The sequence below is a fragment of the Polistes dominula genome, unplaced genomic scaffold (assembly GCF_049000335.1).
Source record: "Polistes dominula isolate Pdom_NZ unplaced genomic scaffold, Pdom_raw_medaka contig_16, whole genome shotgun sequence".
NCBI lineage: Eukaryota > Metazoa > Arthropoda > Insecta > Hymenoptera > Vespidae > Polistes > Polistes dominula.
Window position 1 is genome coordinate 6,516,003 of NW_028301040.1, and position 26,501 is coordinate 6,542,503.

Here is a 26,501-nt window from a genome sequence, read left to right on the forward strand (position 1 = left end):
TTACTATGCATACAGTGCACTCTAGAGGAATCTGCTTTTATAACTGTACAGTTTTATCAGTTGGTAAGGTAGATAATCGTATCTATCATTTTATGCATTACCTTCTTTTTCGTGATTTCTTAATGTAATTCGTAAGTGCTTCGCGATATTGTGGTAGAAAACATATTCGTAGATATTGTATATTAATCTCATCAGTAAACTTATATGTAAGACAATATTTTGAAACCATGAGATAAAAACTTTCATATATTGTCATAGTTAAAATCATCACTTTGTCAAAATTGATATCTGAAGGATTACTTTTGTATGTTTCTATTGTATAGGAAAAATATATTAGTTTTCTAATAATACTCGTTGAAAAGGTTTTACTTCGCAATGGCCGAACTTCTTTTGGATTCTAATATTCGTGGATGGGTTTTTCTACCTATAGTTGTTATCACATTTTTAGTTGGAATTATTCGACATTATGTTTCTATATTACTGGCTTCACAGAAAAAAGTGGAAGTTCATCAGGTGCAAGATAGGTAAGTTGGATTTAAATTTTCGATAATTATTTGGTAATTCTTTGATATATTAATTATACTTTATTTCTTTTTCTATCTTCAGTCAAGTGATGATACGATCTAGACTTCTTAGAGAAAATGGTCAGTATATTCCAAAGTTTGCATTTATAATGAGACGACATTTCTTTAATAACGAAGAAACAGGATACTTTAAAACACAAAAGCGTGCACCTGTATCACAAAATCCAATGACTGATCCTAACATGGTGACAGATATGTTGAAAGGAAATTTAACAAATGTTTTGCCAATGGTTCTTATAGGTGGTTGGATTAACTGGATGTTTTCTGGATTTGTTACAAGTAAGCTTATAAAGCTAATTACGTAATGTAACTTGGTAAAAATATGAAATTTTGTCTAACATTACTAATTATTATTTTTTTTCAGCTAAAGTTCCATTTCCTTTAACGTTAAGATTTAAACCCATGTTACAACGAGGCATTGAATTAGTCACTTTAGATGCTGCATGGGTTTCTTCTGCTTCATGGTATTTTTTGAATGTATTTGGATTGCGTTCTATTTATACTCTTGTACTTGGTGAAAATAATGCTGCGGATACATCTAGACTTTTACAAGATCAAGTGTCAGGTGCAGCAATGTCGATGCCACCAGATCCAAAAGCAGCTTTTAAATCTGAATGGGAAGCTTTAGAAATATGTGAACACAATTGGGCACTACAAGGGGTAGATGCAGATCTTACAGGACCTCATAGTAGGCCAGATACAAATGATAGTATATATCATCAAAGTAAATCTTAAATATACTACTAGCCAACGTTTCCCTAAAGATAACAGTATATTCTTATGAAATACTATGGAAAGTTCAACATATTTCTAAAAACATTAAATTAATGATTTATATATCACACAATAAATATAGTATAAATAATTTATATTAATTTAAAAATATTGTAGTAAATTCTATTTCATCATGTACAAATATCTACCTAAAACTTAAATAAATAATTTTAAATACTAAAGTATAATTACAAAGATAACAATTCTTAACATTTCATTGATGGGTATAAATCTGTCCGACGATGTTGTTCGCATGGCATATTTTTTCGAATTTTGGCTAATAAATCTAAATCTATTTCTGCTATAGCTATGCCAACTTTCTCAGCGCATTGTGCCAGAACTGTTCCCCATGGATCAATGATCTATAGCAAAATACATAGATATAATATACTTATAAACAATTGATAACTTTAATATCAATTTTGAAACAATTTATTTTAAAATATAAAACTTTACCATAGAGTGTCCCCAACTTGTACGTTTTTTATTATGAGCACCTGTTTGTGCCGCAGCAATAACATAACATTGTGTTTCTATAGCTCTTGCACGTAATATTACTTCCCAATGTGCAGCACCAGTTTGATACGTGAATGCTGAAGGAAAAGTTAAAATTTGTGCTCCCATATTTCTTAGAAGTAGAGATTGTTCAGCGAAACGCATATCATAACACTAATCATTTAGTTAAGTAATATTATCTATATCTAATACAAAAAAAATGAAAAAGGATACAATGCTTAAAGCCAAGTAGCCGGCTGGTGTACAAACAGGTGGTATTATTTTATCCCCTTTTACAACATAATCTGATTCCATTAAGCGAACACCTGTATCCTTATTATCCATATCGAATAAATGTATTTTGCGATATTTAGATACTAAATTGCCTTCATTGTCAATTAAAATATGTGTATTACAAATCTTTTCTTCATTGTCAGGTAACTGAAAGTAATTTAATACTAATTGTAAGTTGAATAATTTAACGAATGTTATTTGATGGTAAAATTTCAAAGTATTAAGGTATTATTAATAAATAAAAATATTAAAAAATTAATTATATATTACTGCTTCATGAATGCCACCTAACGATAACCAAATATTATTTTTAGCAGCGATTTCCTTGTAACGAGTAACTGTTGGACCATTTAAGGGTTCTGCTAATTCAATTATTTCTTTTCTGCTTTCTCCCATATAATCACATGCCTCTGGCAAGAATGCTATCTATAATAATAATAATAATAATAATAATAAAAAGGAAATTTTTCAATATTATTTATTTACTATCATATATTAAGTTTTAAATAAATAATCATTAGTTTTCTTACACAAGCATTTCTTTGCTTAGCTTCATTAATTAATTTGGCAACTACTTCTAAATTTTTTTCTTTATCATTTATAGATCTCATTTGACAAATAGCAACTAATTTGTTTGTCATCGTAGAGATTAATCTTCTTGTTTCTTTCCTAATAAAAATATTGCATGAAGTTAGAACTAGATTTCAGAACAAAATTTATCTAAATTATTAATCATTAAATATGAGAAAGTTAAAACATGTCTATGTGCAATAAAAAATTAGAATACATTTAAATATGTTATATTTAAAATGACCAATCTATTTCATTTAATCTAAAAGTTACATACATAAATATAACACGTGATATATTCATTGTAACTCGAATACATACTGTTCTATACCATTTCATATCTACTCGAAGGATAAGTCAGAAGTTCGAAACTGGACAAATAAGAATACAACCTAAACGCCATCTAGCAAAGAATATTCTATAGTGGTATTGCTTAGTGTATGCACGAAACGTGTTCACTTTGTTATAGCAGTCATCAAAGATGGTGAGGGTTTTTTGATACTCTTGAAATCTATTAAATATATTTACATCGTTAATAAGATTTGATATTAAGTTATAAAAAGTGATACTATATTATCTAATAAAGTATATTATGTGTTTCAGTCGGCTCACAAAACATTTATTATTAAGCGAAAGCTTGCCAAAAAGTTGAAACAAAACAGACCCATTCCTCAATGGGTTAGGATGCGTACTGGAAATACTATTCGGTAAGTTGATTGTTATTAGCATTATTTTAATATTTTTCATTACTATCAAATATCATTTTTAGATATAATTCTATACTATTATGATAAAAATTGTAAAATAAATTTTTGGTATATTTTTCATTGGTTATGGTTATCAAGTCATTGGTATATTTTTTTTTGGTTATGAATTTAGTATAGTATTAACAATTTTAATATTATTATACGTTTAGTATTTTTATTATTTTTATAGTAGATAATTTGTAAAATTATAAAAATCTAAAATAATTGATTTTATTATCTGTTAAAGACAATAATTATTTCTCAAAATTCCAGGTACAATGCTAAGCGTCGTCACTGGAGGAGAACTAAGTTGAAGTTGTAACTTAGTCTCCAAAACTACAGCGATATCAATTCCATTGACTTCAATGATTTTCTGATAATTCCAATAAAATTGTTAAATTTATCTTGATATAAATTATCTTTTCTTAATATTAGATATTAAATTATCTAACCTCAATATGCAACCTCAATAATAATTTTCATAACGTTGTGTAACCTCACAAGATATGTATTGAATCATTGTAGTTAACTTATTTTAATAAAAATTATAAGTAATATATCTTTAGTCTAAACTATTTAGTGGTTCACAACTACATCATATAATATTTTAATTTATTTACACAAATAAAGAATACAATTATAAAGAATTATATATTTTACGCATTCGCATTTCTTTCAACCATTTCTCTATCTGTTGTTCGCCAGTTTTAGGAACAGGTAAATAATAATTTTTAGGTGGCTTTCCTTCCTCTAAGCGTACAAAGTAATGAACATACATGTATCTTATTTCTCCGATTCGAGCTCGAGCATGACGTCTTATTCCCTTAACCACAATACCTTTAGTAGTAAAAGATTCAGCTGGAAAATAATAATACAGCTTGTAAAAAAAACTTTGGTGCAAATGATAGAATATTTATGAAATTGTAATTTACTTACCAACCCATAAATTACTTTTAAATTCAACATTATGTTGCAGTACGGCTAACTCTTGCGCTTCTAAAATAGTTTCTTTAACGATCATTGCACCTTTTTTATGCATAAAACTCAACTGTTTAACAGCTTCATCTACGGTCATTCCTCTGACAAAACTAGCAATGTACCACATTTTTTTTAGACTGTATTTTATATTTGCTTTCATATGGCATACGTACTGAAATAAAAATGGATTGATACAAAAATATAAATCATATATAATAATATGATTATATTATATTATATAAAAAGAAATTACGTACTGCCGGTCTTCTTTCTTCATCTGGTGATTGGATGGGAAAAAATGTTTTATTATAATCTAAAAAACTATACTTTTTCTCATCATCACTCTGTAAATCTTCTGTATTAAATGTTTCATTATCTGAGTAAAGTTTACTCGATGATACTATAGACCTCCGTAATGTTCCAATGAGTTCATTCAAAAAGGGCTTATTATTTAATGACAGTCGTTGTAAAGAGTGTCGAATACTATTCATGTTCTGTGTGAAATTATAATCATTATTTAAATACTTTATTCATAATAAAATATATGTATATGGTTTTTTTATATGAGTAAATGAACATTTAAGTTTTCTATAATGTTGTGTACTTACGTATAACGTGATATATGTATTTATGCAGAGTTAAATGTTATTATATAAAATGACAATGATTGCAATAATATAAATACAGTACTTCTTAATTCATATTTTGTTATTATTAACCTAATAGTGATTGAAAACTTCAAATATTGTTATGTATTGTAATTGAGAATCGTGAATGAGTTCTGAAGATGGTGGATGCAGCGTCATCTGAGATTTTTATATCAGAAAGTGAACTAACCATCAATATGGCTGCATCAAGCGCGATATTTGAATATAATCTGTACAGAAAAAAATGACAAGAAAATTATCGAGTATATTTAACGATAATTTAATAAGTTTTTATATAAATCGTAATTCTTATTGATTAAAAATGTGAATTTGTTCATATAAACGGTAACGTAGTTGTAAAAATATATTATATGTTATATAATATATTAAATATATATACAAGGTATACCAAAAGTCGTTTTACTGCGAAAAGTAAAACAAAACAAAAGATCAATATTGGTTTATTAAATTTTAACTTATCCACAAAGTTCGATGAAATTTTTGAAGAAAATACATATTTATAAATTGTCATTTATAGACTGTTAATAAACTATGGTCCTGCGATGTCGCTACTTTAAATATCTAGCAAAACAAATGTAGAATTTTATAGTTCGATGAAGTGACTTCTGAGACAACTTGTATATATGGGGCATTCCACGTCAAATCGGATAGCATTCTGCCTTTGCATCATCGATTTTTTTGAAAATTTTTTGTTATAGTACCCATTGAAAAAGACCTCCATGATTTCTTTCAATTTTTTTTGCCCAGCTGTTTTCGAGATATCAATTTTTGAAAAAAATCGCTTTTCTTTTTTTCAAATGTCTGTAACTTTGCGAAAAATGGGCCAATCGGGACGTTTTTTTTTTTTGAAAATTTTTGTTTTTAAACACACTTTTAGGATATAAAATCAAAAAAAATAATTAACCTGTATTTCTATAAGATTTTCAAATTTTGACTTTAAAATGTTGATTTCCAAAAAACACGTACTGATCGATTTTCTTGAAAATTTTTTCTAAAAAACTGTCAATTATCCCCCAACTTTTAAGCTTAGTCTCTTAATAGGCAATCGATGGGATCCATTTTTTTCCGATTTTTCAAAATTTCAAATTCCAACTTTTTGTAATAAAAAATTTCTAAAAAAATTCTATGCTCAGGATTTACCATAAATAACTTACTGACACAGTTTTCATCATAATTATTAAATTTTATTTACACTAAACGATTATTATTATTTCACATTTATTTCCTTACACGTTTAAATATTTTATAAATACGAGATTCACTGGATGATGAAAATTCTTTAAATCGCAAAGTATCTTTTCCGTCTGGAATGACACAATGATATTTCTGCGTCCCTGTGATTGTTTTTGCTCTTGAATATCGTTGATCTAATAAAAGTTTAGCCTGATCATACTTTTCATTTGAAAAAAATTCAATATTCATATTTGGTAAAGAATTTGGTTTTTCCGCCCATTCAAATAGTTCGACAGGAGTTGAAATTTGTTGGTCATACGGAAGTTGAAGACTTGATCGTGCTGCCATCCTTTTGAAAGTCCCTCCAGCTCTATCACAAGGTCCTTTCCCATGTGCGGTTGCAAAGTAATGCCATTCAGCTTTAATTCCAAAGTCTTCTTCATGATAATGAAGATTTACAAAATTTTTGAAATTTTTAAATTGTTGGGGTGCTCCGTCAGAAAAGTAAATAATTTTTGAGATATTATTGAAAAGACCTTTGATAAAATTAGTGGTGATTCTTGTAAACTCATGAACAGCAACTGCATCGTGAGATAAGCAATCTGATACAATTACTAGACTCTTATGAACCAGCTCATTATTGTTTTTATAATAAATTACAACTGGATAAACAGTTGCCTGGCTGTTATTCCAGTGGAATCCAGATGCAGCATTCTGGATAACAAAAGCATAATTTTCCGCAAAATCACAGATAACAATAAATTCATTCTCCTTCAATGATTCTTTCAACGACCTCAAATAACTCGCTTGCTCTTTAGCAATATAATTATGAGGAAGAAGACTTGTGATATTCTCACAAAAACTGTCTACAAAATCTGATGAAGTTTTCACAAATGTCTCTAAGCTCGTACGGGGATTTGAAATCCAATATTTATAAGTAATTTCATCAATTCCATTTTCTTCTAGTACATTTAATAGTAAGTCTTTCAAAGTTTGTATTCCTGGACACTTATCACAGTTGTAAAAAAAACAATCAGAGGTAGGGTTTTGATATATGATTATCTTCAGGCAGTCACTATACGTCAGTAATGGTGTTGTTAATTGTTGAGTAAGTGCTGTCAAGTTACACCCTGTAATAAACGAGATCATGAATGATTTTGAAAAAGACTTTTCTAGTGTATCACTTACCTAACATCATAAGCTTGACATTTTGGTGTATAGAACACACACAAATAGTGTGAGTTCCACTCGAACCAGCAAGCACGCAATGTTGAGGACGCAATGATGCAAATTTTGAAAAACCAACCCGGCAATCTGGATGACGTTCCTTGAAAAGTTTATATAACTCTTTTAAGTTCGAGAGAATGAGACGTTTCTGGACATGCTCACGTTTCCGTCATCATTTCTAATAGAAAGATAATCTTTCATCCCTGGCATATTTACACTAATTTCATCACTAACATAAAATGTTAAAATCTTAGATTTAATGTCATTCGATAGATGTCGACCTAAAATGTAAATAAATTGAATTTATTATCACTAAAAACATTAATAGGCATTATTGATTTGAATATGATTTTGAAAAGATTCTAACCTAATTTGGCATTTGGAGTTGAAAGAATTCCTTTTTTCTCTCGAAGAGATTTTGCAATTGACGCCATGTATATTGTACAACCCATTACTTCACATACTCGAGATAATCCCCATGATTCAGGTAAAAGAGTAAGAATTTGAATTTTTTCACATCGTTGCGTATTACTATCGTTGAATTTATTTTTTAATTTATCGAGCAATTGTAAGAAATTTTGAGAGATGATTTCATCAGCAGAAAGTTTTGTTACTCCTAAGGAGGTATTCAATTTTACCTGATGAAATGTTTGAAATTGATGAAAGAGAACTTCCAGTACGATTATCTTCCAATTGCTCTTCAACATGAGTGTTAATCTCAGCAACAGGACTAGATGCAGTACTTTGTAAACTTAATGCTTTTCTGCACGATGTGCAGAGATAGTTATTAGTACTTAAATTATATGCAGTTTGTTGAGTCACAGAAGCTCGTCGGAGACCATTTTTCACTCTATGATTTTCCAATTGTAGAGGATTACAGCACAAATTATATTTTCCAAAATTTTCCATAGCGTAAATATTCACAACATTGTTTGTTTATTTACAATAAACTTTATACACTTATATTTCTTTGCAAAAAGTTAGTACAGATTGTGGAGAAAAGACACTAAGAAAATGTGGTTAACAACAATACCCTTACTCTTGTTTTGAAATCAAAATGTAAACAAGAGAAATACTTAACCAAAAAATAATCTACTACAGTCTTCCTTACCGACTGTAGTGAACAGTTGGAATGAGTTTCAAGTAACGGAGGCTTTACAATCAGAAAAATAAACAAATTTACGATGTAAGATTTAAAGAATTTTCATCATCCAGTGAATCTCGTATTTATAAAATATTTAAACGTGTAAGGAAATAAATGTGAAATAATAATAATCGTTTAGTGTAAATAAAATTTAATAATTATGATGAAAACTGTGTCAGTAAGTTATTTATGGTAAATCCTGAGCATAGAATTTTTTTAGAAATTTTTTATTACAAAAAGTTGGAATTTGAAATTTTGAAAAATCGGAAAAAAATGGATCCCATCGATTGCCTATTAAGAGACTAGGCTTAAAAGTTGGGGGATAATTGACAGTTTTTTAGAAAAAATTTTCAAGAAAATCGATCAGTACGTGTTTTTTGGAAATCAACATTTTAAAGTCAAAATTTGAAAATCTTATAGAAATACAGGTTAATTATTTTTTTTTTGATTTTATATCCTAAAAGTGTGTTTAAAAACAAAAATTTTCAAAAAAAAAAACGTCCCGATTGGCCCATTTTTCGCAAAGTTACAGACATTTGAAAAAAAGAAAAGCGATTTTTTTCAAAAATTGATATCTCGAAAACAGCTGGGCAAAAAAAATTGAAAGAAATCATGGAGGTCTTTTTCAATGGGTACTATAACATAAAAAATTTTCAAAAAAATCGATGATGCAAAGGCAGAATGCTATCCGATTTGACGTGGAATGCCCCATATATAAAATAGAATGCTTTTCTGTAGATATGTCGGTGTGGAGAAAAGTATAATTTCGTTGGTTGGAGAAGAAAAGCAGGTAGTAATGTTAGAAGTGGACAAAACTTAGACTGCCGGTTTGTTGAGAGAACACGGATGATCGTCTTAAGTGAGTTACACAAGATTGTCCTAGTTTTTCTTTACCACTTTATTTATCGTTACAACTTACAACTACAAATACGCAGGTGAATACCTACGTGAGTTTGTGTTTATGTATAACATACGTATATATATATATATATACACATACTTTTCTACAAGTCCCTTGACAGTGTACTTACTTTTGAAGCTTGAAAATCGAGTAAATGCAATGCGCCTTAAAGCACGCTTCGCTTCCATTTAAAAGTTTATTTACAGTTCTAACTGCGTGTAGGTATATCTCAAAAATATTTCAAAAATAAATATATTCACGAATTGAGTTGCCTCGAGTCACGAGACACGCCTTATTCCTTTTTCCTCTTTAATTTTCTTACAATATAAATTTTTTCACGAGAAGTTTTCTTCCCGCATTGAATACGATCACATCATTCAACTGTGAGTTCTATTGGGAATATCAAGACAATAGTTACGTGATGACAGCATTCAGAAACTCTCGCTCAATCTCTCCTTTTTTCTTTTTATTCTTTTCTCTCTACTTTTTCCTTATCTTCACCGTCGTTGTCCATTTCGGTTTCGTACGACGAGCGAAAACACATCTGCCAGTTTTTAAAGGCGACATCATATATCATAAACGCGAGTGAAACGTTAAGGGTGAGAGAGGGCTAACGGCTGGACCATCTATCTTATACGGCTTAACTCGGAACATTCAACGTATATATGTATGTAGGTACGTATGTGTGTGTGTGTGTGTGTGTGTATGTCTTTCTCTCTCTCTCTCTCTCTCTTTCGTAATATAATATATATATACATATATATTATATATACCTATATGCTGTATGTTCCAATAGGAAGAGGTGATGTAGCAGTCGTCTGGGTTGTCCTCGGGCGATGAGAAGACTTTTTCTTGATTATAAATATACATAGTACAAAATGTATTTACAGATGTAATAAAAAAAGTCTATTTAAGGATATAAAAATCATATAAATTTACGTAACTATGTATTATATTTCAAATTAAAAATAAGTCTTATTCGTCGTAAGTTTTCAGAAAAGAAGATGCAGATAAAGTTAAATGTGTCAGAAAAACGAATGGCAGAAAAGGAGAGAGATAGGAAGTTCCAGTATTGGTAAATTGAGAGGTTCTCCTCGGGATCAAACCGGAATCCTTGGAATTTACATTTTATGATATTTGTCGAGTCCTTTCCAGCTGAGAAAAGAGCGGAGGACGGGAAGGTGGCTCCTAAGCCAAGCCATCTCTCTGGTTCCCACACAAATATTCTTACTGGAACGTATCTCTCTTTTCTCATTTCTCTCTCTCCCTCCCTCTCTATCTTTCTTTTTATTTCTTTCTTTTTCTCTTAACACGACTACTCTATATTATTTCCAAGATATAGCGGGCTTCTAAAAAGAAAAAGTACAAAAAAAAGGAAGGAAAGAAAAAAATAGCAAAAAGATGGCTGTGAGATGCTCATTACAAGCATTTTCAAGTCTTCCAGGTAAATGGGGAGTACACATTTTTGAAATCGGTCTTAAGGTATCTTATTTTATCTTACCGAAAAGCATACAAGAGAGACAAAGAGAGAAAGAGAGAGAGAGAGAGAGAGAGAGAGAGAGAGAGAGAGAGAGAAAGAGAGAGTAAAAGGTTGGGATGGATAAAGTCGGATATCCTTTATTTATGGCTTTTCTTCGCTCGCGAGAAACCGTTTCGCATCTTAATCCTTTTCTCCGTTGTATATCGCCGTTGCCTTTCGTGGCCAGTAAATTTTCCAAGGCGTCATCGAAACGCTTATATTCTGAATGAGTTTCACAATTCGGTTTTGCAGTTATCCCTCAGTCTCTTTCTTATCTTTCTTCGTTATTTCTTATTTTGATTTGGATTAAGAAAGGATTTAAGTCGAATGAATTTGATTTATAATTAATAAACTTAATTGGTTAACATGGAATCGTTTGTGATTTAAAAATTTGTATTTAGATAGGATACAATAGTGTATCATATTTCAAATTATAAAATATGAATATGTATGTGTGTGAGTATACAAACATTTTTATTTAATCTTTATCGCTTATGACTTCTTAATTAAAATGATAATTTATATCTAACTGTAGGAATAAAAAAATGATATATGCGATAATAATAAATATAATTATTCTAAAAATTAGTATAATACAATTTTTCAAAGTTCGTAAAAGCCGACTCTTTTCATTTAAATCTTTAGTTTTAAAATGAAATCTTGTTTGTCAAAATCGGTCAAGGATTACGGCTGAATTCATTACTGGTGTAAACCATTAGAAAACCAGGAGTGGCGAACAGCTTTAAGTAATATAATTATACTAAGTACACTATATTTATTCTATTAAATATAATTATATATTATAAAAATTAGGTTACGTAGTATGAAGTAGAAAAGAAGTACTTTTCTATGATAAGAAAAATGTACCAGTTAACAACTTAACAAAATTTATAACTTTAAAATAAAGTAATTGTTCTTTAACACGAAAAACGTTCATTGAAATATTTTTATGTTTTAAAACAAAATCTTCTTTCTTCTTTTCTCTTTTTTCTCTTACTTATCTCTAATAAATCAACAACCAAGACAATATTCAAAATCTCTAGAATCAAATAGAATTTTTTCGTCCTTACTGAAATTGAACATTTAGGAGACTAATTGTTCTCAGTTTCACACGAAACCACGATCGACAATTAGTCGTTGAATTTGCAACGTTCGATCGTGTGTTCCTTTTTTTTGGCTCGCTTCGATGTAACATTACATACATATTTACATATAATACACACACATATATATATAGTTACATATAATACATATATAATTACATATATATACATATACACACATATTATCTATAAAAACATATTAATATACATATATACCTATGTATATTTCTCTCTCTCTCTCTTTCTTTATATATATATATGTAACTATATGTAAGTATATAGAAACGTTCGAGTGGACCTTCGCCCATTAATCCGAAAATAATTACGCGCTCGCGCGCGTACTCGGTTGGTCGGCCGCGGGCATGGGCGCGAACCCACGATACCACGCGAAACCGTTATTGTTCCACTGATATCTGGATCGCATAAATACCGGTATCCGTTGCATTCATTTGCCCCCGTTATCGTTGCCACGGCGAACATTTATTACGCCGTTGACCGAAAGGGCCGCCTGTTCGCCTTGTTAATTCCATAATTGAACGGTAAATGTGAACGCATCGAACTATAGTGATTCAGAAAATTGATCCGATCTAAATATATATTTTCTAATACGGTAATTATATTGTTTTTCTTTTCTAATAATGTGTAACAGGATAAAATACTGTTTAGTATTATCGATCTTTTAATATACTGAGTACATTATGACGTTTTTGATGCTATTATGAAATTCTTAATTAATTAATTTCATAATTAAACCGTAGATATAATCACATATCGATTTGTAATGATTCATAAGATCTATTAAACGAATGCATACATAATTTTAAACATGATAATATGTTTTCTTATTTTTTGTACATTTAAAGAAAAAATTAAGTGTTTTTTTCTAACTTATTTTACCTGTTTCTGGATGATAACATAAGATTAAAAGTACAGTTAAATGGTATAGTATTTTTATTATTTGTTGCGTGTATTATAGACTTTGGTTGTACGATTATGAGACTCTTAATTAATTTCATCGAACGTGAACGCAACGATATGTGCGGTCTAACACGCAAAATATCCGTGGGTGAGATATAAGGGAAATATAGAAAAACGAAATATATCTCTAACGAGACGGCGAACGGCACGATTTAATCATCTCTGTTTTAATAACCATCGGGAACCACGAAGTTTCGATGTTTTCAATAAAGGGAGAAGAAGAAGAGAGAAAAAGTAAAAAAGACAGGAGGAGATAGCTGTTAAGTATATATGTGTGTATGCAGATATATACATGTATAATATGTATTATACACATATATTCACGAATTTGGTGATTCCGTTCTGTTCACTTTGAAATACTTGATAGCACCGTGGAAATCGTTCGTTTTCGCGTGAGCAAACGAGAAGGCTCTTTTTATCGTTGGAAAGCGGATTTTCCAGTCTCGTTGAGGTACGTGATTCTTCCGACGATGGACAATACGTTATCGTCTGGATTCATTTAAGATAAACTCATCGAAAGGGATCAGACCATACGTGATTTCCACGAAATTCTATCTTCGAGACCAATAGGAAAAAATATTATTAATATATATGCACCTATATCTAGAAATAGGATTATCTCAAAAATTTTATGGGATTTACGAGATACATATATACCTTGATTATTTATTATTTTACAATAAGTATAGTAACACATTTTTTGTTTTCAATTAATGTTTGTTCTAATTCGTGCCTTGGTAATTTGTTATTAATATATCTATATTTCTTCTAATAAAAATATTCATATTTCTCCCAACAATTATCAAATCCCAAAAAACAGTTTTCCCCATTTTTATATATTTCTTTTTTATATACAATTTGTCATTTAAAGTTTATTAGTTATCTATTGTTGTTTCGTCATAGTCGTTGTTTTCAGTACAATTGTTCTTTTCAGCCATTGTTTTCATATTGTGATTTTCCTTCTGTGATAAATAAATTTCTCTCTATCCTTCTCTTTCTCTTTGTTTGTCTGTCTATCTGTCTGTCTACCTGCCTGCCTGTCTGTCTGTCTGTCTGTTTGTCAGTAGCCGTTTTACACGCGTTACCTCCCTTTAGTACTTCCCATTCCGCGTCATTTGCCATCGACATGGATGTTCCACGCTCGCGAGACTTGTTAGCGGTTATCCGGCTGGATTAGCTCAGCCACCGTTTCGAATCGGATAGGTGTTAATTACGAAGATGCTTCATTGAACAAGCGATATCAGAGAACATCGTGAGTTACTTCGACCTCAGTAACTACTATATACATATTTTTTTTCCTATTATTCAAAGTTATAAGTTTATATTTAAGAATTAATTACATATGTCTCTTTGATTATATTTTATGTTATTTAGTAATATTAAAACGTCAAATAAATTCACGTATTACCTAGTTATTTCAAGAATATCCAGAATTATACACTTTAATGTTAACATATATATATATATATATATATATATGTATATATGTTAACTGTCTTTACCAATCCTCTGTATTTTCTAAAGCTTAACTCTCTTCGTCATAATGTAAACTCGATATGTATTTGTGGATAAGATTTACGTATACTAATCTATTATAATAATCTAACTCTGAAGTTACTAATTAACAGTTGCTATTTCGATGTCTTCTTATTTATTGAATTATGCTTTAACACACAATGATTCATACCGTTTCATGACCTAATTTAATATTTGTGATAGAATAATATACATTTTTCTTATCAAAATCTTTTCTCTAAGACAAATTATATATAATTACTATTTAATTCTCTGTTTTATTATTTATAATAATAATAATAATAATAATAATAATAATAATAATTACGTTGAGAGAGAGAGTTTTCTTTATTACTCGTATGTACGAAATTTAATCTACCATTAGGGGCGTGTTTCAAAAGTTAATTCAGAACTTTAATCGGCAGATGGCGTTCGATGTCCGATGGATGATTATATTTGATTTCTGGAAAATTTTTTTTAACCGATTTTTATATAGAATATATATTTATAATTTAGTCTAAACTCTTACTGGGAAATCCATTATTATAATTAAAAAAAACTGATATAAAACATCAAATATCTCGTAAACTATTGACATTTCGATGACCTTCACTAAATACTTTTTAACGCATAATAAAAAAAGGAATTGAATAGTGTAAAACAAAATATAAGGTTCCATTTATAAAAAAAAGTGCAACTGCATCTAGCGGGTGCATCGATGCATTTAAAAAAAAAGTAAGGCCATAGAAAGTTGACATTTGTTGTGCCATATAACTTTTTCTTTTATGATTTTTTTTTATTGTTACTTAAAAAAAAGATATTACCCGCCTCCGTTCCAAGAATCATCCTGTATATATGTTATCAAATAAATTAATTTCTAGCTTAATCTTTAAATATTTTAATATATTATTATATATCAATATAGTAAAAATATGTTAATAAATAAAATATATATTCGATGAGTAATATTCAAGCGGTTATATTCGTAAACAGTAAATGTTTGCAGTTTGTTTTTAATATCCTACAGGCGAAATATTGAAAATCATCGATTCGAAATGTTTCTTTTTATTTCTCTTTTTTACTCTCTCCCTCTCCCCCTATTTTATCCGGCTCGGAGCGATTAATAGCATTTTTTTACGTTTGATCCATGAGTTAATCGACGAATTATTAACGAGCGATGATAGATAAACGATATTTGTATCTACGATTTGACTGTACTTGTTTTTTTTTTTTTGAAATTTTTACTTTTTTTTTGATTTTTAATCGGAATCAGACATTATTTTTCCCCTTTCTCTCTCTCTCTCTCTCCTATTTCTTTGTTTTTTTGTTTTATTCGTATAGTACTTTCAATACGATGTCCGATCACATTCAATGTTGTCCACCTACCGAAATCGAAAAAAAATTTGTATTTTCCTTTCCCATTGATTTCGACCGAAACGTCCATGAATTCAAAGAGATTAAAGGCCCGGGCCCGGAGGCGTAGAAAAAGTGCCGTCTGCTCGTTCGAGCGACGAAAAATAATTCGAGCATTGGTGAACGAGGATCGTTCGAGATTGAGGATCGCGAACACGTAGGCGCTTAACGAGGTAGCTCGTGCGGAGAGAACGAAAGGAGGAAAGAGGAACCAACGAACGTTGAGTTTTATTTCGACTTCTCTGACGTTATCCGTCTACTGCCGATCGGTTTATCGGCTTACTTTAAAGAAAACCAAGAGGAGAAAGCAGAGAAAAGAAGGCAAAAGTACGGAACAACAAATAGAAAAGATAAATAGTACGTATGTAATATCGCAAATTTAAGAAATAAATTATTACAATACCTTTTATTATAGTTTTTTTTTACTAATGTTACATATCGTGTTTGTGCGAAAGAAAAGCAAGATAAAAAAAGGTTGACAGCAAATTTCTATGAATGTGAAACGACGAGTATTGAAAAAAGATAATAACCGATTTCATCACGCATATTATACAAAGCAATTATAAAATTAGCAAATTCATAAATTACGATGTATTCTATATTCGAAAATGTAAATTGTAAAAAAAATTTACGCTCTCGATTGTCCATAAACATCTATTATAACATATTATTATAATTTGAACCCAAAATATTCGTTATAATTATATTATTACAATACATGGAATCTGTATTAATAATACAAACATTGAAATATATATGGAATATTACAAAAGTTATATACGAAGCCTTGAAATACGAAAATATCCATAAAAACCTACTGAACGATATCATACAACATGTATATTATACAAACATATAGAAAAGCAGACAAACACAGGATACATAATATCATATAAGTATGTATGTATACTCGGACTGGTGAGACGAGTGGAAAGCGAACGGGTCTAGGCAACTATGTGCGTCACGTCTGGCTTCTGGATTACATTTATACCTCTCATACACCTCCCGTCTTCTTCTTCTTGGTACTACCTTCCACCCTCCACCCCATCCCTAACATCCACCTCCTATTTGAGCAACGAGCAAAGGGTGAACCGAACCCAGGGGGCCGATGCGCCAATACGTGCCTATAATCTTCCTACTCTTTTTACTTCCCCCCTCTCTTTCCCTCTCTTTTTATCTCTTTCTTTCTTTCTTTCTCTTTTTTTTTTATACATAGAGTGTTATATTTTTTTCTTTTACACCTTTTGCGAACGTGCTTATATGTGTTCGTTCATCTAAGTTAGGACGTATATATATGAGGGTATACTACTTATGGTTACCCAAGTAAGTGAGCAGGCAAGCCTTTAACACTTTTCCTTCGAGAAGGTCAACACCAAAGGATTAATTCACGATGGCGATACGCCTATCTTTCCTAATCCTGTTACTCCCTTGGGGCAGTTTATTTCTGAACTATGTCTTTTGGTCATCACACGAAACTTTTTAACGGAAGGATTTAGAATTACCCAGAGAAAACTGCAAATTTGTTATAGAAGTACCTTTCTTATCGTATTTATTACATCGAAGTAACGAATTTTCGATTAGGATTAAGTAATCGACGGTAACTAGAAAATATAGTGTTAACTTTAAGAAATTCTTTATGCTTTTGCCAATACAAATGCTAACAAAACTATTTTAATCGTTAAAAATCCGAAATACGATGAGATTCTTCTCTTTATCCGAAAAAAAATTATTATCGTCGAGTTTTATATAGGATACTTTAAATTATCCTTACATTTGTTTTGGGGATAACTTGCGTTCCATATTTCCTTTTTCTGAAGCAAATAAAAAAATAAAAAAAAGAACAAAAAGGGAAAAGAAAAAAATAGTGCTATGTTTTCGAAACGCTTCATCCTCTCGTACCTCTCGGTAAAGGGTGTGATTTACGAGGAAGGCTTAGCGCGAACCCTCTGGTTTGTTTTTATCAATAGTTAATTCGCAATTTACATCCGTTTAAATATTCATACCGCCGTCGTTGCGAAAACCCAAGGCTTTCGGTCCTCCGCATACTTATTCGAGAGTCCCTCTCGTATTTCTCTCTCTCCTATCTTCTTTGCTATCTTCTCTTTCTCTCTTTCTCTTCCCTTTACATTCTTTCTCCTCCTTTTCCTCCTCTGCTTCATCTTCTTCTTCTTCTTCTTCTTCTTCCTTTTTCTATCCTTTTCTCTCTCTCTCTCTCTCTCTCTCTTACATATAAACATACTTCCTCTTTCTCTTTTTCTTTCCCTTTATTCTTGTTCTCCCACAGGAATGGTAAAACCCAACGGGATACGTTCGGATAACATGTACTCCGAAACCTCTCACGCATTAAATTCTAAAGCCGCTTTCTAGTTTCGAGTCTCCTCTCTTCCAGTCTCGCGATGACTCTACGAACGAGCTCTTCGCGGCGACAAACTTTGTCCTGAAAATGTTGCTGTGCGGTCACATCGACTTACTAGTACATATCTAAATACATATATACATACCATATGTAGTAACAAATATACCTATACGAGCATTTACTTATATATATATATATATAAAGAAAATGCTTTTCACGAATTTCCACATAATCTGGAAGATCCGCGAATTTCTTACTTCTTATCGATGCATCGTTGCTCGATGATAAGGAAAAAAAAAGTAGATAAAAAAGAAAAGAATATATAAAAAAAAAAGAAAGAAAGAAATGATATAACAAAAGGAACATTGATCGTATCACGAGTATTACGTTAGTGGATTCTCTTGAAAATTTTTCCTTCCGCTTGTCCGATACACCATATAACTCCGATACACGTCTCGTTTACATCCGCAAGACTACCCCTTTCCAACAACTTGTCAGTCCATACGTATACTTCCGTGTTTTATTCATGAAATGCGGACCTGTCTATCGGTTCTACGAGATAAGATATAGAAAATGTAGATACGGTATTACGTCATGTGATACTTTTCTCTTTCTCCCATTGGATCAATCGTCAAATGAAAATTCTTCTATAAAGGGCTTATATAGTTTCAAATTTTGTTAACATGAAAGATGTTCAAATTTTGAAACAAGAAGATTATACGATGAAAATTAAAATAAATTGAGTCAGATTATAATTTTTTTTTTTTGAATTTCTATTATTAAGTAATGCGGGTTTTTGTAAAAGTCCATCAGTGTAACTGACCAATTGTGCATATTCGTTTAAAAATATATATTTATAAATCGGTATATGAATTTACCGGGCAGCCCATTAGTTAGATACTGATAAATATACTTACGTATGTTTCGTTAAAAATAACAAGTAGATATTCTTTATCTCATTTCTTTTATCTACTATTTTCTGAAACAAATACATGGTAGTAGTATAACGATTTGAAAATACTGGATAAAAAAAGATCGTCTCTTAAAGCGTAGCCTTGTAAAACGCGTTCCCGAGTCACGTTGATATATCTCTCTAGTTTGTCCCACGGCTACTAAAAAGTCCTTTATTTTCAACTGAAAGAGAAAAAGAAAGAATGAGAGAGAGAGAGAGAGAGAGAGAGAGAGAGAGAGAGAGAAATAGAGAAATAGAAAGAGAAAGAGACAGAGAGAGAGAGAGAGAGAGAGAGAGAGAGAGAGAAATAGAGAAATAGAAAGAGAAAGAGACAGAGAGAGAGAGAGAGAGAGAGAGAGAGAGAAAAAGAGAGAGTTAGTTCTCGCGACATCTGCACCCTTCTCACGCCTTTAGCTGGGCTATAGTGAGCCAGTTAGACCGACAATAAGCTGATAATTGAGTTTTTGAATAATTTTACCGATTTAATTTCTGCCTCGGTGAATAGACGGCGTATTTTAAAATTCGCACGGATATTCTTCCAAAGGAGAGTCCTCGCGTTTACTTGTTAAACCGTTAATGCGTGGCGAGTGCTTCAATGTTTGCTATTAATAGCTAAAGAAAGCGAAGAAAACTTCTTTTTTCTCTTCCTACTTTTATTTTATTTCAAAATTTTCTTTCTTTTTTACAAGCTCAAAGAGAAACATTTAATCAATCAAATTAGAGATTTACTTTTTCAATCTTGAAAAAAAATAAAGAATAAATATTAATTCTATCCAATCAGTTTTATTCTAAAAATAATTTCAAAAAAATTAAAAAACAAAAGAATGTCTTATACGGTTATTTATAGATTTATACAAATAATCGTATTAACAGGTTATTGTAATCAATAATATATACGATTTTACGAGACAATGTATTTAGAAAATAAGATAAGCTTCTTTCATCGTTCTGGATTAGTTAAGCTATACTAGAAAGTCCCCAAATCCCCAAAGTAATTAGCCACACAATAGGAAACAACTGGCCCCTCCTATCGTATCTCTGATGCTACGTCCAAAACCAATCTCCAGCAACAGACAATTATTACACCTGTATTTCATACATTCGCATCTCTCTCTCTCTCTCTTCTTTTTTTCTCTTTCCCCTTTCTCACTCTTTCTATTTCTCTCACTCTCTTCTCTATATCTATTTCTCTTCTCTCGCAACAGCAACGATAAACGATAAAAGTATTCCTTCGGGTGATGTTCCTTCTCAGAGTCAGTAATGATCGCCCGAGCGAGCCTTTTATTCTTTCCGTTAGAGTTCCTTTTGCTTCGTAACACATCTTTCCAATTCTTTTATTTTTATCAGTATATGCTTTTTTCTTTTTTTTTTTTTTTTTACTGAAACGAATAAAATCAAATTCTGAGACATCTACTAAAAGAAGTGTTTTAATTAAATTTGTAATACGGCCGATTACTGACTATTTTTGATAGATATTTTGATAAAATTTTCTAAAATTATATTTAACATTTTGTGTTTGCATATGTTGTGCCTTCAGAAATGCATGTATATATGTATGTATTTTTATTAATAGCAATTTAAGGTACTTTAATGCAAGAAAATTGAAGAGGATTAATGTTATATACCACGATGATCACATGTAAAAGAAATAAAACTATATTATTCATACAGTCAATAAACACAGTTCTAAAATACAAGACGCCAAATAAGTAGATGCGTTTTTAAATTTAATTCCCTATTTATTTATATCAAATCTCTATTTCACGTTGCATAAAATTAAATTTAAACGCATGATTATAATATATCATAATTAAGCAATAGAAAAGCTTCAAATATTAAATTACTCAAAACAGAAAAATAAATTAAAATTATTTTAATCATTGTGTATTACTTGTATACCGCGTGCTTTGCAAAAAGAAAATTCCAGATATAATTATATTCGATTAAAGTTAAAAATATTAAAGATGAAAAGGTAAGAGAAATTATTATGATTATTTATCGAACGTTAATTAAGTTTAATATTCGAAAAAATGCAAATCTAAATAGTTTTGACTTTATTAGCTAATAAAATACTTGTGCATTTTTTAAACGATTCAAGTATGAGGTTGACGTAAAAAGGAGATGGAATGGTCCATCATCTCCAATTACAACTACAAATTAATGACGAGCAAAAAATAATACAATAAAATATAAAATATGACTGAAGAACCATTCTCGAAAGGTTCGAACATGATGTTGAACCTTTGAAAATAATTCAATAGCCTGTAGTTGCCCTCTTGAGCCACAATTAAGTGGGGGTCTCTTCGGCATTAAGCCTCTTCTTTCTTCATTCCATGAAAACTGCATTTGGACATTTCCTACGTGCGAGCAAGATAAGATCTTTCATACTAATTTTGCAAATGAACTCGTATTTTGTTATGATTCTAATTCTCAATTATTCAAAAATTAATTTAAATTTCCTGTTTACTTTTCTAACTCGTGAACCATCAATGAACTTAGATTTCATTGATCATACATGAGCACATTTAATCGAATGTCCAAGCAGATAATATTATCCCTCGTTGACCTAATAACACTTCCCACTTTTAACGTCGAGTAATAAAATCAAATTGAAATAAATAGTGCAATAAATGTAATGCATTTTTTTGCAAAATCTTCATTTCATAATTTCGTTATTAATTTATTCGTTAATTATATCAAATATTTCTAGCTGTAAGACGAAATCGCGATAGTGCATAGTGCTAATCCTGAAATACTTAAAACTAAGTATCAAATGAATCAAAGAATTTGCGAAATTGATTCGACTCTATCTCGTTCGAGATAAAATCGAAGCAGAAATGAATCTTTTAAATGGTTGCAAATATCTTTGAATCATGATACATAATAAAGATCATAGAATAGTTACAAAATCAATTAACAAATCAAGCATAATAGAATGAAATGATCAAAATTTGTAACAATTCTGTATAAACCAGGAGGCGGAATTTCCACTCCGGAGTGGAAGCAAGAAGTCTAGTGTGCCTTTCCTGGATTCTACCTACTTAAAATTAAAGTTTTCACATTCATTCTGAGAAGTATGCTACCTGCCTGCCTATTATCCATATTTTTACCCATTTTAAGAAAAACCATACATACCCACCCACTCACTCCACGGTTCTCACACATACCACCAGGGTGCAAAAGCCTAAACTAGAGAGCATGCCCCGGGGCACCTCCGACACCCTAGTTCAACCACGTTTTATAAACTTATAGGCTAATGGGTATACGTACTTTTTGCTGAAATCGACTGCCAAGGCTAATGATTATTGCATAAAAAACTAAAGCAAAAATACAAGTATACACTAGTATATATGTATGCATACTAGTAATATACAAGTATATCAAAGTTTCCACAAATAAATGCAGTAACTCTATTATGCAAACGATTATTAAAAAAATGAGAAATATTTAATACAAATATAAGAATGAAGATAGATATGTAGAAGTAATGTTTTAAGTATTTAATGATGTATTAAATGAATAAAAAATAACTCGAAACGATGTACAGTACACATTACCTAATACGCACACACAGGTGTAAAGTAAATCGTGCAATCACTAGCACAATAACAGCCGCCAATAGGGGAAAAAACTAAAACTAAACCCACGCTAACTGTTTCTCACCCATACGTGTAACACCTGGGCACACACATACATGAGAACGCAGTAAGTATGGAAGGGGGGAGAAACGGGGGATTAGTATATTAGAAGCTGAAAAGCCTGATCTAAAAAAACATAATTAACATATATAAATATATCACAAAACGGGCTAAGGACTCTACAAGTCATTTGGTGAATAATGACTTAAACAAGCGAATGAAAAAAAAAGTTACCCCATATGAAACAATTATAATTTCGAGGTAAATATGTATTAAAAGACTCTACGATGATGATGGATATTTTTTGCAAACCTCGGATGACTCTTTCACTAAATGGCTGTTCTAATGAAAGAACTGGGCTTTGAGCCGCCACTTAACTGCCAAAGTCTATCCGTCGCGAATGAGTTTGTCTTCTTGCTCATTTATTTAAAATATCAAAGAGTATCGATTATTTATATAATATGTTAGCGACTAAATAATAATATAAAAGATTTAGTATGTAAGCTTAGTTGTATGTGTATGCGTGATGGAATGGATGGCGTGAGAGTCGCGTGTACGTTCAACGTTCTTTTTCGGGAGTTGCGCTCCGGAGAAGAGATCGGCGATTCAAAAGGAAAAGTAGTATTTTTGTTGGATGCCGGGCATCGTTTGAACTTTAGAAAAGGCAGTGTGCTGCGAGAGTGATTTCATTAGTTTTAGTTTATTATTTTTAGAGTTTCATTATTAGTCTTTAGATTATTTAGTCTTAATTAACTGTAGTTAAACATTTATAATATTAAGTAATAAACCATTCAGTTACTTTTCAAATATTGAGAGTTCGTTATATTTTCTTTGTGTGTGTGAATCATAACAATTCAGAAGTGGGATTAATAACAAAAGAAAAACTTAGTACAAAGGTTAACTAAAATAAATTTTAGTTCTCGAATTTGAATTTGAAATTGAAATTTTGGAAAACAAAAACTACGTGCGTGAGGAGGGAGTTTGATGTCTCAAGCTGCTGACGAATTTGACGCATTTGTTCAAAAACATAATTTGTCTGACCTCTTATCTGCAAAAATGTCTGCCGAAGAACAGCTAAGACAAGCTTTGGCTGAAATCGAGCGTCTACGTGCGAGAAGACAAGAAGAGCGCAACATGTATGAGCAGGAATTAGAAGAAATGAAAAGGGTTACGGCTGAAATTCAAAGAAATAGCCAGTCAGTTATGAGTCCTCAGAAAATGAATAGCGAAACATCGGAACCGTTATCGACAGCGCTTTTATCGATAGGAGATGTTATACGTCAACAATCCGAGACCTTTGAAAACCTTCAAGAAGTTCTACGTAACCTTGGACAGAGTGATCAAGGACAGATTATATCGGCAACAAACGCACAACAATTCATTCGTGAATTTTATGGGAATGAAGGTCCAGAGAAGGCGCAAGCCTGGATTAATGAGCTAATGAATACAAAAACACTGTATAATTGGACGGACGCTGTTGTTTTGAGTGTAGCAAAAGCGCGACTTAAGGGCGGCGCATGGAAATGGCTCATGACCAAGTCAACAACATTGACTACCTTTGCTGCCTTCAAGGACGCGTTTACAACGGCGTTCACATATAAGCGTTCGCGTTGCGAAAAACTAAAAGCCATGATATCCCGTGTACAAGCCCGCGATGAATTGATTCAAGATTATTTTCTTGATAAAGTCTGGCTGTGCGAAGGTTTGAATTTCGAAATAGATGACGTACGTGATGAAGTGGCCGCAGGATTATGGTCAAGGGAGTTAGCTCAACACATGCTTGGCCAAAAATATGAAAGTACTGATTCCATGTTGCAAGATTTAGTTCGAATTGAAAAGGTGCATAGCAGTCGAACTCAGCGAATTACGGAACAACGCGATCGGCGGAATTTACAAAGAGATAGTAATAGAAATAGGATTTTGAAAGCGGAAAGCGCGGGAAGCGCTCCGACTACAAGAACTGCAACTGCAACTACTAGTGCGTTTTCACTCGAAGGTCGAGAAAAATCGGCAAAGTGTTATAATTGCGGAGATATCGGGCATATTTCTCGTGCGTGTAATAAACCGAAACGCGAAATCACTTGCTTTCTTTGTAAACGTCCCGGGCATATTGCAACTCGTTGTTCACTTAATAAGTCAAATGTGGTTAACGTATTAAGTGAAGTGAATAACTCTGACGTAGGAAGTAAATTCATTCGCGAAATAAAAGTAGATTCTAAGAGTTTTACAGCGCTTATAGATATGGGAGCTACAGTATGTACGATTCGAGCGATTGCTGTTTTATGTGCCGGCTTTAAAGTAAACAATGTTCGTTCTAGTTTAGAAGGCTTTGGAGGTCAGAGAGTAGAATCTCCCGGTGTTGTTATTTTACCAATTCAGTTGGATAATTTGAAACCGCGCAATACTACATTGAGAATTGTACCTGACACAGCTCAGAAAGAAGACATAATTATAGGTCAACCATTTACCGAAGCGTCCGATATAACCTATACCCGTTACGGAAATGAACTTAAATTCTCTGACGTTAATGTAAATGAAATACAGGAATCGGCAACGTTTAAAATGCGTTCCTTAGATAATGTAAATGTAGATCCAGGAACGATTAGATTTGTAAGAGTTCAAGCTGATACTCATGAATTAGAAGTACCGATTGTAAATGATTCAAGTAAGATGAAAAATATTGAGATAAATGAGAAAATTGGCGAATCAGTATTATCGATAACCTCAGCACCTGAATTAAAACCTAGATATGAACCAATTAAATCGGAAGAAATTATAACAGATCCTAGCGTGACGACTGAACAAAAACAAAAATTATTAGATTTATTGAACACCTATAGAATTTGTATAGCTAAGGGATTGGATGAAATCGGAAAAACCGATTTAGTAACTATGGATATTGAGGTCGTTGATGATAAGCCTATTTGTTCAAGACCGTATAGATTAAATGCTAAGGATAGACACGATTTAGAAAATTTGATTGACGAGTATAAGCGAGTAGGAATTGTTACGGAGACAAATTCTAAACATGCGAGCCCTGCATTTGTCGTACGAAAGAAAGACGGATCGGCTAGAATGGTAATAGACTATAGGAAAGTTAATCAAATTACAAAACGCGTACATTTTCCAATCCCAAACCTTGATGAGTTATTACAAGAAATTTCTGAAGCTCGATATTTTATAGCCTTGGATCTTTATCTCGGTTATTTGCAGATGCCCCTTACGGAGAAAGCGAAAGAATTAACTGCGTTTATTACAGAGACCACTACCGGGCAGTTTGAAAGAGCAATGTTAGGATTGACGTGTGCGCCTATGTATTATTCTAAATTAATGGAAATAGCTTTGAGACCGGCAAAGAGAAAAAGGATTGCTTTTAACTTCTTTGATGATGCCTTTATTCATGCAACTACTTGGGATCAATTAATGCAAAATCTTGAATTTGTATTAGAATGTTTAAAGAGGGCGGGTTTGAC

At 31.4% G+C, this 26,501-nt stretch overlaps 5 protein-coding genes across 6 annotated transcripts; 2 read left to right on the plus strand and 3 right to left on the minus strand.

Annotated features, from left to right (window-relative positions):
* Positions 1-75: 75 nt before the first annotated feature.
* EMC3 (ER membrane protein complex subunit 3) lies at positions 76-1,561 on the plus strand. Of its 2 annotated transcripts, none has more exons than XM_015320591.2 (4): positions 76-206; positions 324-524; positions 607-863; positions 949-1,561. In XM_015320591.2, the coding sequence occupies exons 2-4, from the start codon at positions 376-378 to the stop codon at positions 1,317-1,319; spliced, it is 777 nt and encodes a 258-aa protein (XP_015176077.1). In that variant the 5' UTR covers positions 76-206; positions 324-375; the 3' UTR covers positions 1,320-1,561. The 2 variants fall into 2 exon arrangements, with proteins under 2 accessions (XP_015176077.1, XP_089031003.1); XM_089174877.1 differs by having other exon boundaries at positions 85-206; positions 363-524.
* Positions 1,436-3,101, minus strand: NitFhit (ntrilase and fragile histidine triad fusion protein NitFhit). The gene is made up of 6 exons (XM_015320590.2): positions 2,995-3,101; positions 2,678-2,816; positions 2,418-2,573; positions 2,088-2,294; positions 1,815-2,027; positions 1,436-1,720 (listed from the first exon to the last, which is right to left on the minus strand). The coding sequence occupies exons 1-6, from the start codon at positions 3,054-3,056 to the stop codon at positions 1,565-1,567; spliced, it is 933 nt and encodes a 310-aa protein (XP_015176076.1). The 5' UTR covers positions 3,057-3,101; the 3' UTR covers positions 1,436-1,564.
* RpL39 (ribosomal protein L39) lies at positions 3,073-4,020 on the plus strand. Its single transcript, XM_015320593.2, has 3 exons — positions 3,073-3,201; positions 3,321-3,424; positions 3,737-4,020. The coding sequence occupies exons 1-3, from the start codon at positions 3,199-3,201 to the stop codon at positions 3,783-3,785; spliced, it is 156 nt and encodes a 51-aa protein (XP_015176079.1). The 5' UTR covers positions 3,073-3,198; the 3' UTR covers positions 3,786-4,020.
* Positions 4,021-4,058: 38 nt separating this feature from the next.
* Positions 4,059-5,244, minus strand: mRpL22 (mitochondrial ribosomal protein L22). The gene is made up of 4 exons (XM_015320592.2): positions 5,050-5,244; positions 4,699-4,935; positions 4,400-4,613; positions 4,059-4,321 (listed from the first exon to the last, which is right to left on the minus strand). Exons 2-4 carry the CDS (start codon positions 4,930-4,932, stop codon positions 4,101-4,103), a joined length of 669 nt encoding a protein of 222 aa, XP_015176078.1. The 5' UTR covers positions 4,933-4,935; positions 5,050-5,244; the 3' UTR covers positions 4,059-4,100.
* Positions 5,245-6,271: 1,027 nt separating this feature from the next.
* On the minus strand, positions 6,272-8,017 carry LOC107066152 (uncharacterized). The gene is made up of 3 exons (XM_015320497.2): positions 7,877-8,017; positions 7,471-7,790; positions 6,272-7,412 (listed from the first exon to the last, which is right to left on the minus strand). Exons 2-3 carry the CDS (start codon positions 7,478-7,480, stop codon positions 6,328-6,330), a joined length of 1,095 nt encoding a protein of 364 aa, XP_015175983.2. The 5' UTR covers positions 7,481-7,790; positions 7,877-8,017; the 3' UTR covers positions 6,272-6,327.
* Between the last annotated feature and the right edge of the window lie 18,484 nt (positions 8,018-26,501).